General features: G+C 40.5%; 1 protein-coding gene across 1 annotated transcript in view; it reads left to right on the top strand.

Moving 5' to 3' along the window:
- Positions 1–591: 591 nt before the first annotated feature.
- Positions 592–15,911, top strand: part of TRIM44 (tripartite motif containing 44) — a 130,934-nt gene continuing 115,614 nt past the window's right edge. Inside the window, exon 1 of the mRNA XM_003919993.3 lies at positions 592–1,749. Coding sequence (XP_003920042.1) covers positions 1,081–1,749 — 669 coding nt within the window. The 5' untranslated portion in view covers positions 592–1,080. The remainder of the gene's footprint in view (positions 1,750–15,911) is intronic.

Raw genomic sequence — 15,911 nt, forward strand, 5'->3', positions numbered from 1 at the left:
GTAGCCGGGTTCTTGGCACTATAGTATTGCTTTGATAAACCACAGTTCCCTTCCTTTCTGTTAGAGCCCAATAGGATCTAGAGGGACACCTTACATAAAGGAAAATGACTGCAATCTGGACCTGTCACTTGACAAATGATGCCTCTCCCCACTTCACTTCACCTGACATCTCTGCCCAACCCAAGGCAGGCTCTCAGAAAACCGTACAGAGGTTGAAGTTCTGAGATCCTAGGAGGCAGGAATGCAAACAGACAAAGCACAGTATTGCTTTGGATCGAAAATGTTTTGTTTGCTCATCCTGACTCCGATTCCCCGAGCCTAGAACAAACAGCCCTTCCGCACTCAGGAAATACCAAGAGGCCAGGTTCAGTCTGGTAAACACCACTGTCCTGGCACCTTGCAGAACGCCGGGGACTGTGACGGGCAGCGACAAATTGGCACAAGAGCGACTGAAATGCACAGGGACACCAGCCTAGTGGCCTTCAAAACGCAGGCTGACACTTCCAGGAAGGGAATGGGGGAGGCGGAGCCCAATTCTCGCCCCGGGAAGGAGCAAGAGACTTTCCCTATCCTCCTCCTCCTCCCCCTACTCTCCTCCAAGGCACGGTGAGATTCGGAGCGGCGGAGCTGAGTCCCGCGGGAAAAGCGGAAAAGGGTCGTTGCCACTTTAAATGACTCAGGAAGTGAAAGCCGGCCGCCTGACGGGGAAAGGGAAAGTGGAACCGGGGCGGCGCGGGGCCCGGCAGCGGCCGCGATCTCGCCCGGGTAGCGGGAGGCCGAGCGGGCGGCGCGACGCGGGGGCCGACGGGGGCGCTGGGCGGCCGCGCCGGAAGTGGCCGGCGCGGCAGAGGAAGCGCAGGGACCCTGCGGCGCAGGCAGAGCCGGTGGGAAGGCTCATTGCTGCTTCGCCCGGGCAGGGGCTGTCGCGTCCCCAGGTCCCCCTCCGAGACGCGACGCGGTCCAGGCGGGCGGCAACTCCCGAGGAAGGGAGCCGGGGCGGGAGGAGGAAGTGAGGAGGCCGCGCGGAGGGAAGGCGGCGAGCCCCGAGGCCTGAGGCCTTGGCAGCGTCACTGCACCCACATGGCCTCCGGAGTGGGCGCGGCCATCGAGGAGCTGCCTCACGACGGCACGTGTGACGAGTGCGAGCCCGACGAGGCTCCGGGGGCCGAGGAAGTGTGCCGAGAATGCGGCTTCTGCTACTGCCGCCGCCACGCCGAGGCGCACAGGCAGAAGTTCCTCAGTCACCATCTGGCCGAATACATCCACGGCGCCGAGGCCTGGACCCCGCGGGCTGACGGGGAGGGGGCGGGGAAGGAAGAAGCGGCGGTCAAGGTGGAGCAGGAGAGGGAGATAGAAAGCGAAGCCGGGGAAGGGAGCGAGTCGGAGGAAGGGAGCGAGTCGGAGGAAGAGAGCGAGTCGGAGGAAGACAGTGAGGATGAGAGCGCTGAGGAGAGTGAAGAAGACAGCGAGGAAGAAATGGAGGATGAGCAAGAAAGCGAGGCTGAAGAAGACAACCAGGAAGAAGGGGAATCTGAAGCAGAGGGAGAAACTGAGGCAGAAAGTGAATTTGACCCAGAAATAGAAATGGAAGCAGAGAGAGTGGCCAAGAGGAAGTGTCCGGACCATGGGCTCGATTTGAGCACCTATTGCCAAGAAGACAGGCAGCTCATCTGTGTCCTGTGTCCAGTCATTGGAGCTCACCAGGGCCACCAACTTTCTACCCTAGACGAAGCCTTTGAAGAGCTAAGAGTAAGTATTGGGCCTTCAGAGCATAAGTGGAGGAGTCAGGACACCTGGGTTTCAACTCAGGTGGGCTGGCTGTGACCACATTCGTTTTCATTAAGTCCCCAAGAAGGTAGTCTTTCCATCTTTTTGGGAGTAGTTTTTATTCACCCTTTTTGGTTAAACTCCTTTGATAATCTGATGAAAGCTCTGGACTCTGACCTGAGAAAAAACATGCACATACAAAATCTGGTATACAGTTTCTAGAAAATTGCAAGTTTCTGGTCTGTGGATCCCAGGTAAAACATTTCTTGGGAATTTTGGCCCCACTTAGGCCAATTTCCATAGCACCACTATTGTTGAAACTGGTGCTTTGTGGTAGGGCTCTTGATAAGGCAATCTTTTTGCCTACTTGAAAACATGGAAAATTTGATTTTGCCACATGAATCCAATCAGGTGATACTTCTGCACTGAAAAGAGTAACAAAATAGTTTTAGTAGTAACAATATGTGCCCTGAGTCATTTTAGATTCTTCATGTTTGAAACTTAGTAGGAAAGGAGGGTGAAAAGATGAAGTCCATATTGGGGTGGGAGTGGAAGTTCCCATGTCCTTTGTCTGGGTCTTTATCTGTCTTGGACCTTACTAGTCCATCATAACAGTGGACACTTAGGAAATATTTGTTGAATGAATGAATTTGCGGACGATGCACCTTTTATTTATATTGTGGGTGTTTACTATCAGAGAAACTGCTGGTGTTAATCGGGGAGGGAGGGAGAAATTTTGAGTGGAGTGATCAATTCATTAAGAAATCTGTATTAGTGAACATTGTCATATTATGATGACTTGCTTCCCTGAGCGACCTTACAGTAGCTGGCATTGGGATAACAAATACCTCAACGTGAAGATCCTCTGTGTTAGGTTTTCCTTTTTTTAGTACCTATTTATAGTTGTAACATACACATTCAGAAAGTATGTAAAAACGTATGCACAGTCTAACAAATAATTATAAAACAAGTATTGAGGTAGTCTCCTTCCAGATTAAGAAATAGAACAATTGAACTGAAGCAATATTGAAGCCTTTCCCCCATACCTTTTCCAATTATAACCATCTTTTTCCTGCATAGTAAGCATAATCTTGACTTTTGTAATCCTTTCCTTGCTTACCTTTGTGCTTTTACCCCATATGTATGCATTCCTAAACTTATTTGAACTTGACACCATAGGTATCGTATTTTTATCATGCATTTTTCTGGGTTTTGCTTCATTTTCTCAACATTGTGAGAGTCATCCAGTGAGTGGCTGTAGTTTGTTCATTTTCATTACTATAGTGAATTCCATTTTATGAATATACCACAAGTTACCTATTCTGTCATAGATGGACATTTGATTTGTTCCCAGGTTTGGGAGCATCAGGTTATTACAAACAATGTTGGTGTAAATATTCTTGGTCATGTCTCTTGGTGTACATTTACATATATTTAAGTGGAATATAAATGCAGGAGTGAAATTGCTGTGTCAGAGGCTATGCATATCCTCAGTAGTACTACATGTTGCCAACTATTTTCCAGAGTGGTTGTACCAGATTGAATCACTATGAAGAGTATATGAGAGTTCTTGTTGCTTGGTATCTTCAACGCATGCTGTTACAGTGTTTTTAATTGTTGTCAGTCTTGTGGATATGTAATGGTATTTTACTAGGGTTTTAATTTTCTGTTACTCTTGACTTTGAGGACCTTTTGTATTTCCTCTGAAGTACCTAGTCAGGTCTTTTGCTCATTTTTCTATTGAGTTGTGCTTTTCTCATTACTTTATGTGAGTGTGTGTATACACACACACACACACACACACACACACACACAAACTCTTGTCACCCAGGCTGGAGTGCAGTGGCATGATCTCAGCTCACTATAACATCCGCCTTCCAGATTCAAATGATTCTCCTGCCTCAGCCTCCTGAGTACCTGGGATTACATGCACTTGCCACATCTAATTTTTGTGTGTGTATACACACACACACACACACACACACACATATATATATTTAAGTAGAGACAGGGTTTTGCCATGTTGACTAGGCTGCTCTTGAACTCTTAACCTCAGGTGATCCGCACACCTCAGCCTCCCAAAGTGTTGGGATTACAGGCATTAGCCACCACACTCAGCTATATATTTGTTTGTGGTTTTGTTGTTGTTGTTCTTTTTATATGGGTTGCAGATATATTCTATGTGGTTTTTCTTTTTAAAAAAGTTCTGCCTTGAATAGAATTTTAATGTGGTAAAATTTGTTAATACTTTTCCTTGTGGTTAGTGCTTTTTGTGTTTTGTTGTTCTTAGTATTGATTTTTGTGTAGTAGAAGTAGGGGCTCAATTACATTTTTTTCCCCATACAGATAGCCAATTGCTATTGCTGTATTTATTGAAAAGCCCTCCCCTTTGTGCACTGATCTGCTGTGCCACTTGTCATATATCAAGTGCCCATAATGTGTATGAATGTGTTTCTTGGCTTTTCTGTTCTCTACCATTGATCTGTTAGTATACCCCTGTATGAACAGCATGTTTTCTTAGTTTTCTTAGTTACCATCCCTTTATAACAGGTCTTAATATCTGGTAAAGCAGGCCCTTCCATCTTGTCATACAAGAGTGTGTTGGCCAGTTTTGGCCCTTTAAATTTCTTAGACTCATGCCATTAAAAAGCCTGCAGGAGTCTTTTTGGTTATTGTAATAAATTTATAAGCCAATATAGGGAGAATTAATATTATTACAACATGAAGTCTTCTGATCCATTTATTTAGGTCTTTTTTATTGCTTTGCAGTAAAAGTTTAATCTTTTTTTCCTGAAAGATTTTGCACATCATTGTAAAATTTACTCCTAGATACTTCATAATTTTATAGTATTGTAGAAAATATGAGCCAGGCACCATGGTTCACACCTGTCAGCTATATGTAAGGCTGAGGTGGGAAGATTGCTTGAGACTAGGAGTTTGAGGCTGCAGTGAGTTAATGATCCTTCCACTTCCCTCCAGCCTGGTCAACAGAGCAAGACCCTGTCTCTAAAATACAAATAAATGATTTTAAGTCTTGTTTTCTAATTGTACATAGGAATACAATTAACTTTTATATACTGACTTTTTTGTAATCTATTGGCTGAATTTTCTTACATATCCTAATACTTTATCTGTAGATTTATTCTACATACATGATTGTATTATGTGTGAAGAGAGATTGTTTTTGTTTGTTTCTTTTCAATCCTTGTACCTGTTATTTGTTTTTTCTTGCCTTACTGCATTGGATAGTACCCTGAGTTTTATGTTGAATGGATGTGATTGATGGGTATTCTGGCCTTGTTCCTAATCTAGCAATAATTGATAACATTGCACACATAAGTGACATGTTCTGTGGTTTTTGAAAATAGATATGTTTTATCAGTTTTACGAAAATTCTAGCCAGGTGTGGTGGCTCACGCCTGTAATCCCAGCACTTTCAGAGTCCAAGGCGGGTGGATCATGAGGTCAGGAGATTGAGACCATTCTGGCTAACATGGTGAAACCTCGTCTCTACTAAATATACAAAAATTAGCCAGGCATCGTGATGCATGCCTGTAATCCCAGCTACTCGGAAAGCTGAGGCAGGAGAATCATTTGAACTAGAGAGTGGGAGATTGCAGTGATTACACCACTGCACTCCAGCCTGGTGACAGAGGGAGATTCCATCTCAAAAAAAAAAAAAAAAAGAGAGAGAGAGAAAAGAAAATTCTAGGCCTGGTTTGCTATGTTTTTCTGATTTTTGATTGGTTACTTAATATCAAATGCATTTTTTGCATCTTTTGGGATGATCATATGATTTTCTCTTTTATTGTGTTATGATGATGAATTACATTAATTGATTTACTTTTTAAAGTTAAATTTAAAAATCAGTGATATGTTCACATATCTCAAAAGCCTTTGCCCTTTTCACCAGCTGTTGGCAACAACTTGTTTTTTTCTTAGAAACAGGATCTTACTCTGTTTCCCAGGCTGGGGTGCTGTGGTAGGAGCATAGCTCACTCTAATCTCAAATTCCTGGTTTTATGCGATCCTCTCACTTGAGCCTCCTCAGTAGCTAGGACTGCAGGTATGCACCACCATAGCTGGCTAATTTTTTTTTATTTTTTATTTTGTAAAGATTGGTGTCTTGCTATGTTGCCCAGGTTGGTCTTGAACTCCTAGCTTCAAGCAGTCCCTCCACCTTTGCCTCCTAAAGCTGTGGGATTACAGGTGTGAGCCACTGCGCCTGGTCAGTAACCACTTTTATTAGTTTTTTTGTTACCTTTCAAGTGTTCCTTTTTACAAATATAGGTGTGTGCATATATATGGTCTTATTTTTATCTCTTTGTATTGTTGTATTTTATAATTAAAGCAGAAAGGCAAGCATTTCTGAGATATCCTTAACCCAACTTGGTTATAATGGAGTAGACTTATGTTTTTGTATTTGGCTTATAAATAATTTATGTAGCATTTTTTTTCCCCCATTTATATTTATGGGCTTCATAGTCTGAGGCAGAGTGTAGTGTTTCTTATATATTCTTTCTCTCTTTTAATGCTCTGGAAGTATTTGTGGAAGATTGAAATATTTCTTCCTGGAGTGATTGGTAGAACTGACTATGGAAGCCATCTATTCCTGGAGAGAGTGAAGGGGGAAGGGAGAGTTGGTTTATTATTGGTGTTTTGTTTTGCTTGTTTTTGTTTTACGTTTTTTAATTGGTAACCAACATTTTATTATTTTTAGTTTCCAACTTGTAAATTCAGGGTTACATGTGCAGGATGTGCAGGTTTGTTACACAGATAAATGAGTGCCGTGCTGGTTTGCTGCACAGATCATCCCATCATTTAGGAATTAAGCCCAGCATCCAGTAGCAATTCTTTCTGAGGCTCTCCCTCCTCCCACTTACTATCCACTGACAGTCCCCAGTGTATGTTTTCCCTACCATGTGTCCATGTGTTTTCATCGTTCAGCTCCTACTTGTAAGTGAGAACATGCAGCATTTGGTTTTCTGTTCCTGCATTAGTTTGCTGAGGATAATGGCTTCCAGCTCCATCCATGTCCCTGCAAAGGACATGACTTCATTCATTTTTATGGCTGGATAGTATTCTGTGGCAAATATACCACATTTTCTTTATCCAGTCTATTATTGTTGGGCATTTAGGTTGATTCCATGTCTTTGCTATGGTGAATAATGCCACAGTGAACATACACGTGCATGTATCTTTATAATAGAATGATCTATATTCCTTTGGGTATATGCCCAGTAATGGGATTGCTGGATATTATTGTTTTATGCAGTGTTTTTGACTGTGGTCCCAGTTTCTTTAATGGTCATGGGTATGTTTAGGTTGTCTACTTTTTCTTAGGTCAGTTTTGATAAATTACATTTTCTCAGACGTTTGTCCATTTTGTCTAAATTTTCAAATGTACCAGTATAAATTTGTGAATCATATTCTTTTATTTATTTTTTCATTCTATAGCTGTCATATCTATTCCTTTAAGAACTGTAGGCATATTGATTGATAATCTCTGATAATTCTAGTATGTGAAGACTTTGTGGACCTCTTTCTGCTGCTGTTTTTATTTTATTTTTTTCATATTTCATGTTTTTATTTCTTTTTGTGCTTAGTTCTGTGTAACTGTGAGCTTCTCATTGCCTTTAAAAAATTGTTTTTGGGACTTTCCCAAATCTTGCATGAAGCTGCATCCTTCGAGAGAGAAATTCAGTTTGATTCTGCTAAGGCCTGAGAGTACAACTTGTTTAGAATCCCCTTTTACTAAAATAATTTCTTGAAGTTTCTTGGACCAAACTTTCAGGAGGACCTTGCCCAAATCTTAGAGATTTTCTGTCATATTTTCCCCCTGCTCTGTTTTGTTTACCTCTCTACCGTCCCCTTTGGATGTTTGGATAGAGGCAAGTTTAGTTTGCTTTTACTCTGGGATTTTACTCCTTAGCAGGATGGAAAGATGAGAGGGTCTCAAGTTTATATGGAAGGGATCCCCTTTAGTTAGTTAGTTAGTTAGTTAGTTAGAGAGGAAGTTTCACTCTTGTCGCCCAAGCTGGAGTGCAATGGCTCGATCTCGGCTCACTGCAGACTCCACCGCCTAGATTTAAGAAATTCTCCTGCCTCAGCCTCCTGAGAAACTGGGACTACAGCTGCCCACCACCATGCCCAGCCAATTTTTTGTATATTTTATAGAGGTGGAGTTTCACCATGTTAGCCAGATTGGTCTTGAACCCCTGACCTCAGGGGATCCACCCGCCTCAGCCTCCCAAAGTGCGGAATTACAGGCATGAGCCACCGTGCCTGGCTGTAAAGGATTTTCTTTAAATGTTTTTTTTTGGGGGATGGGGAGGGGGTTTGAGATTTAATCTTATCTTTTCTCCAGGCTGGAGTGCAGTGGCACAATCTCTGCTCACTGCAACCTCCGCCTTCTGAGTTCAAGCAATTCTCCTGCCTCAGCCTCCTGAGTAGCAGGGACTACAGGCATATGCCACCGCACCCAGCTCATGTTTTGTAGTTTTAGCAGAGATGGGGTTTCACCGTGTTGGCCAGGCTGGTCTCGAACTCCTGACCTCAGATGATCTGCCTGCCTTGGCCTCCCAAAGTGCTGGGATTGCAGGTGTGAGCCACCACACTTGGCTGTCCTTTAAATGTTTTACTCTGAGCATGCCATAGGCTTTGCTTTCTGTTATCTCATACTCCCCTCACACCTCACTTTTTACTAACCAAATGCACAGCCTAGTTTCTTGGGCTCAGTATATGTTCTCAGATCAAGAGCTGCTTCATGTACTCTGCTTATCCTAATGTTAGACAATTACTAACTGAACTATAGACTTTACTGAATGTCAGTAGTTTTTCCTCTGATGACTTCTATACCATGATTCTATCTAGGACCTCACATTACATTTCCTTGTTTTGGATGATCTTGATAGTATTGAGTAGTGCTAGTCAAGTATTTTGTAGAATGTTCCTCGATTTGGATTTGTCTGGTGTTTTTTTTCCCCTCATGATGAAACTGAGTTTTAAAGTTTTGGGAGAATATAATATTATTTTATGCTTTGTTTTTTACACTTAGTATGTCCTGGAAATTACTCCATAGATGTGCTTCATTCTTCATGTATAGCAGCTGGAAATACTCCATTGTGTGTCATTGAATTCTTACTTTATGATACCTTGTTTTTCAACTCCAGAATCTCAATTTGGTTATTTTTTTTAGAGATCTGTTTCTCTGGATCTTTTTGGGAATCATCCTTGATTGTATATTATATTATTCTGATTCTTGTCATGCATCACAGTTTTTCATTTAATGTCAGATGTTGTGTTTGAAGGAACTGTAGAGTCTGGAGTAATATTTTCTTTATTCTCCTCAGAAAGAGCCTGACATTTGCTCTGTTAGGCAGCTAGGGTGAGAAGCTGTTCATTTTGATTCAATGAAGATGTGAGCTTGATGGCACCTCTGGTTTCAGTTTTCTGGTTTCAAATGTTTTGAGTTAAATGTACATTTACTTATGGCAACAGAATATCTTGGAATAACTTGGAACAGTAAGAGTGGCTCAGTGGAATGGTGGACAAAAGAAGAGAATTGTTGTTATACTGCATTCATTCATTCAGCAAGTTTTTATTTAGCATCAGCTGAGCATAGATACTCTAAGGATTGGGAATATAGCAGTGAACAAAATGAAAGTCTGTACTTCTGTCAGAGCTTACATTCTATTGGAGGGAAGTAGAAAAGGACAAGTAAGCAAATAAACATGTAATAAGTGTTATATATGAAAAGTGAAACATACGGGATTAGAGAGGGACAGGAAATATCCTAGCTTTACCACTTTTTGACCTTATGCAAGTTATATTATAGTTTGGCCTTGTTTCCATATTTCTAAAATGGGCATAATATTAAGAAATAAAATAGAGGTTTCGTGAGAATGAAATGACTTTGTGGGTGATTAAGAGACTTTAACAATGCTTAACACATTGTTGGTGCTCAATAAATGTTAGCTGTTTTATTTATTTATTTACTTATTTATTGAGATGGCCTTTCATTCTGCTACCCAGGCTTGAGTGCAGTGGTGCAATCTTGGCGCACTGCAACCTCCGCCTCCCAGGTTCAAGTGATTTTCCTGCTTCAGCCTCCCAAGTAGCTGGGACTAAAGGTATGTGCCATCCTGCCCAGCTAATTTTTGTATTTTTAGTAGACACAGCATTTCATCATCTTGGCCAGGCTGGTCTTGAACTCTGAACCTTGTGATCCACCCTCCTTGGCCTCCCAAAATGCTGGGATTACAGGCATGAGCCACCACGCCTGGTCTGTTTTTATTAATATAAAAATGCTAGTTATACAAGTTTAGAATGAGAGGAATTTGTACAGTTTATATTTTGATACCTCAGTGTTTAACCAGGCTGTGAGTGGCTGGTATTGGCAGTAGAAGGCCAAGTTGTTGCCAAAGTCTGCTGACATTTAGAGGAAAAGCAAATTTCAGAGTAGGCCAGAATGAGCAGAAAAACAGGGTGATCCTAACGCGAGAGGGGATTAGGAGTGGAGACAACCTGCTAGACCAAATGGACTGAGATAACATCTTGAAGGGGCACGATCAGCATTTAGTCACTTGAAGTACTGTTCTGTCTTTTCTCCTGGACATTGCTGTTTTACAGTTTTGGTTTGTGGCGTTTGATCTCTAGAGGATTTTATGAGTCCAGGTTTGAATTGAGCCTGGTCTTTAGCTTTATCATAGAAAAATAGTTATGCAGCCCAATTTATGACCTCTTAACCTGAGTCATGACTTCTCATCTCAGATATGTGGGATTCTCTTTCTCTGACCATAATTTCTGGTTAGGAAAATGGGTTATTGGATCTGACAGGAGCTTGATCTGGCTTATGGATTTATTCATGTGAAAATTCTTACACTGTCAAGGGAATTTGCATTCAGAGCTACATTTAATGAATTTTTATGTTGAACAGTAAAAGTGCTTTAGATATACTCAGTAGTCTAGTAATTTTTAAAATTATTTTGAACACAACCTACAACATAGGAAATATATTTTTTACTGTGTACATATACCCCTTTAACTCAAATTGAACGCCGTTTACCTTGCTACATATGATATGTTCTGTTTCTCTTCTATTCTGTTTTTAAAAAAAAAATTCTGGAGGCTCCCGCTAAAGTGATTTCATGGCACTCTAATGTGTCATGTCCTGTGGTTTGAAAACCACTTGTCTAGTTTACCCCAAGATCACCTGAAGAAAAGGTAGAGTCTTACAGAGTGGCAAAGGGAGAAGTGGTTGGCAGAATTCAGTAAGTATATAACATCTGTGGAGTTCTTAACATGGCTTTTTAAGTATAGATCCTAAGGTTTTGAAGCCGCACCCTTTGCTTTTAAGATGGGTATTTGGGGAGAATGTTTGGTTAAGTGATAAGAGGAACAACTGCATGGGGAGTCACTGAAGATGCATAGGTATCTGGGTGGATGGAAGGATGTAGGTATATGCTCAGAAGAGCTGTAATTCCCGAGGGACTGGAGGTATGCCATAGTGTATCCCGTAGTGATCAGTGAATCTGGCTTTTCGTTCAGCTCGTAGAAGAAGCTCTCATAGGGAGACAGAAGGTTGAAGGCTTGCTGTAATGTATCTATTTATATTTTTATATTTTTTATTCTTACTGAAGAAATATAGGTCACCTTCTAATTAGAGTTTGTAGCACTGGCACACATAGTAATTCAACCAGTGTCTTATTTATTTGTACAGAATAAAACAAAAGCTAAGACCAAGGTAAAGTGTATGGCATGCTGTCATTAGTTGGAACCACCTCCTACATAGTTCTGTAGAAAGTTTATGTGAGGCCTGCAGTTCTGGGATTTCCAATCAAAATACACTTCCTTAACCTGTAAAAAGTCTTGGAAGTATACAGTGAACTAGACAGAAAGGGCCCTATCTCTACAGTGGGATAGAAATAGTAGAGTAGTTTTGGGTGGTGTTATGTGCTTTGAAAACAATAAAGAATGAGTTAGTGTGGCAGGATAGGTTACTTTTTGATAAGATATATTATAGAAGGCATCTCTGAGCATATGACATTGGGTGGAGACCTGAATTATGACATCTTGCGAGGATCTAGAGAAACTCTCCTATTGTGTTACCATTCGATATTACTGTATAGAGTCCAGTGATTTTATTCATAGCATAGACAGTTGGTTTTGTTTATACGAACAACTCCTCATAGAAGGGTTAGTTGGCTCTAGCAATTGAATGTGTTGTTAGTACAGATGAAAATACTGCTCTATGGAGGTAATATGAGATTATAGGCGTCCCTTTTACATTAGTTAGATTTTTCAGGGGATTCGACATTGGCAGTGATGGAGCTTCATTAAAGAACTAGAGTGCTTAGCCAGGGGTCTGAACAATCCACTCTTGAGAGAAAAGGTCCAGGCTTTCTCTACCCTTTCTCCTGAAAGTCTAGTGCCCTCCTTTTCTCTTTCCTGACCTTTCAATCAAGATAAGATGAGTTCATAGGCATTTTAGGCTATTAGGCCATTGATTTTTGGGGTAAGATTTCTGATGCAGTAGGCTTATTCTTAGGCTCCACTGGAGATAATGGACTCTTGATCTTCGTCACCATTGTCTGGACCACAGCCCTCAACATGGAGGTTGCCCTGCCTGCCTGTCTTGACATACCCACCTTTTCCCTTTCCTTTCATCTAACTCAAGTCTGAGAAACCAGAGATTCACCTGGTATCAGTGCCTAGTATTATGTATTCTGCTTGAACTTATAATTCAGTCTGGAATAATCAGCTCAATTTCATGCTTATATTCTTGTTTTAATATTCACAACTAGGGCTAAACTTGTTAGGTGGCAGGAAGGAACACCGATACTCATGGACCTTTCAGAATAGGAGACATACCAACAATGGATGGAACAAAAGCTCTAGTCTTGATATGGAGAGTAGAGATGAGAATCAGGTAAGAAACGCAGAAGCCTGGCTCTGGAAGAGTTGAATCCTGTGTGTGTATGGTTGGAGAGAGATAATTGTGTGTGTGTGTGTGTGTGCGCGTGCACGTGCATGTGTGCATATGTATGTATATCACTATGATAGGATCAAGCCAACATTGCATCAGGTTAAAAAGCAGTATTGATGGCTGGGCACAATGGCTCATGCCTATAATCCCAGCACTTTGGGAGGCCAAGGCAGATGGATCACAAGGTCAGGAGTTCGAGACCAGCCTGACCAATATGAGGAAACCTTGTCTCTACTAAAATTAAAAAAAAAAAATTAAAAAAAAGAAATAAAAATCAGTATTGATTCCCTTTTTAGATGTCAGAAAACTGATCGAAAATGAAAAAAAAAAATCCAACCAATGAAACAAGATCTCCCAAATATACCAAAGGCTCAATCCACAATTTACAGCAAATAACCATATGGACAGTGACTTTGATGTATACTATGATGTGCTTGATTATTTTTGTTGAACATTTATTTATACATTAAACCCACTTCAGATGGGTTTAGCTAGTTTTCAGCAAGGCAATAATTGGTTTTTAACCTCAATAAGATTAGCAAATACATTCATTTTAATATGCCCAAACTATAACATATAGCTAGCTTTCATTTTAGAGACTGATATTTTTTATTTTTTTAAATGAATTTTATTCATCTGAATAATTTTGGAGCACTTATTATGGGGAGCTGTATGGTGGATACTGAGAAGAATAAGGAAAGTTTCCAACTTCGGGAAGCTTACACCCTAATAGGAAGGATAGTCTTTTCACATGCTTATTTGTATGTATTAGAGAAAAGGTACAAACAGTATGCTATGAAAGTGGAGAAAAAAGAGAAGTTGATATCACTGGAGGGCATGGAGCAAGGAATAGATGCTTAGAGGAAGGAGTCTTTGAGGTGGGTCTTGAAAGATGGTAGGGTGTTAGTAGGTAGTTACAGGCTTTGAGGTATCCTCTGTGTTTCCATAATGGCCTGTGAACATTTATTATAGCACTAAATACTGTGTACTATATCATGTTATTTCTTTCCATTTCTTTCCTTGGTGAAATAAAATTACTTAGAAGAGGCTAGAACCATACGTGATTCATCTTTGTATTCCCAGCACCTAGCACAGTGCCTGCTGAATAGTAGATAAACATGAAATATGTGGTAAATGTGTGGTAGGAAGTATAGTCTTGTCTAGTTCCAAGGCATTAATGAAGAACTGAGACAGTATTACATAATTGTTAAGTATTTACATTGGGATTAAGTTTGACTGAGTCTAAAATAATGAAATAATTTGGAAACATCCAAAATAACCCCTCCCACATGATGTTTATTTCTCTGTCACATAAAAGAACTTTAGGTGTAGGCAGTCATTGGTGTGGAGGAACCATGAAGTTACCAGAAATCTAGGCTTTTTTCAGCTCCATTCTGACATCCTTACTGTGTCATGGACCAAGATGACTGCAGAAGGTCCGGCTAGTATTTCCTAGTTCCAGAATGACAGACACAGAAAAACGAAGAAGGGCACACCCCTCTATTTTAAGGGAACCCTTAAGAAGTTGTACACGTTGCTGCTTAGGTTTCATTGGCCAGAACTCAATTTCCTGGCCTTACCTAGTTGCAGTGGAGGCTGGTAAACAGTCATTTCTCTGGGCCACAGTGTGTCCAGCTAAAACCTGAGATTCTCTTACTAAGGAAAAATGGGAGAAAAATACTGAAGGACCAAACAGTCTTTGACCCAGTTGGCTTTGCAATCTGTTTTTGAGTCTTAGCTCTTCCACTTACTAGCTGTATAATGTTGGGTAATTCATTCAGCCTCTCTGAGTCTTGGTTTCTTCTTCTGTAACATGAGCTAAGTATTGTTTCTCCTTATTGAGTTATCATGAGGAAAAAACAAGATCATAGATGTAAAGAGTTTAGCACAGTACCTGGAATATAATACGCCCTCAGCAATGGGTTGCTCTTACTCTTATTACTGTTATAAAGTCATCTAAGGTTCTATTCTGAGTTCCATTCCAGACAAGTTAGTCTGGCAGCAGTAGAAGTTCTGGACACCAAGTTTCTTGGGTGCAAACTGTTCATCCCCCTCTTCATCTGTTCCTTCTGCCTGCTCTAATCTGGTGGGTAGATAGGCTGGAGAAAAACTTGTCTTTAGAGAAGAGGCTTCTGTATATTTCAGTGTCCTGCTGGTGCCTTATGCACTAGCTAACCAAAACACAGCTGGTAGGTCTAATTTTAGGTTCACAAGTCTTGCTGGTTGTCCTCTTTAGATTCTGTTTTACATTCTGAACTATGGGAAGTTTTTATAGAAGCAGAGGGGAGGTGGGGACGATATACTCTTTTCTTTCTGGTTAGAAATAGCCTTCATTTTCTTTCTAGTAGGCAGTCATGGGGAGAGATATAAGGTTAAGTTTATATAGGCACCCCTACTATTTTCCTTTCTGAATTTTTGAGTGTGTGCAAACCCTGGCAGACTGTAACCTGTGTTGATTGGTAGACTCTGACTTCATGTTTATAAATAATGAAAATGCTAATCTTTGGCTGAGGTTATAAAACCAAGAGAGTCTAGAAACTTTTGTCTGTTGAATTTTGAGACTATTTCCTGAGATGAGAAAAATAGCAAATAGCTATCATTTATTGAGTGGTTTGTGGCCAGGTGCTTTTCATATATTGTTTCATTTGATCCTCAATAAAATTCCACAATAAGCTGTGTTGTTATGTTTCCCATTTTATAGATGAGGAAACTCAAAAGAGGTTTGGTTTTGCTGAAGGTTACTTAGCTAGCAAGTGTAAGGACTAGGAATTGAATCCAGGCCTGACAAAGTACATATTGTTTCCATCCTTCCATTTTTGCCTCTACCAATTTGATTACTTCTTCTCATATTTAAGCTAAGTTGTATTCACACATTGTCCTTATGTTTATCTTCTGTATGATGGTATTTAATAGATGAATACTTTCTGTATATCCTAAAACTATTTTTCCCTTCTCTTCGGCTTTCTTTCTATATATTGTATATAATTTTCATTAGTAACAGATTGTTTTTTATTTTGTTCAATTCAGCACTTCTCTAGATCAATACCTGATAGTAGTCACTCAGCCTATTGTTATTTAATTAATAACAATACCAGAAATGACAACTAACATTGAGAACTTAGCTTATACCACTTTTCTACTATAAACTTTTTGCATA

Source organism: Saimiri boliviensis, chromosome 6 (genome assembly GCF_048565385.1).
Source record: "Saimiri boliviensis isolate mSaiBol1 chromosome 6, mSaiBol1.pri, whole genome shotgun sequence".
In the NCBI taxonomy this organism is placed as follows: domain Eukaryota; kingdom Metazoa; phylum Chordata; class Mammalia; order Primates; family Cebidae; genus Saimiri; species Saimiri boliviensis.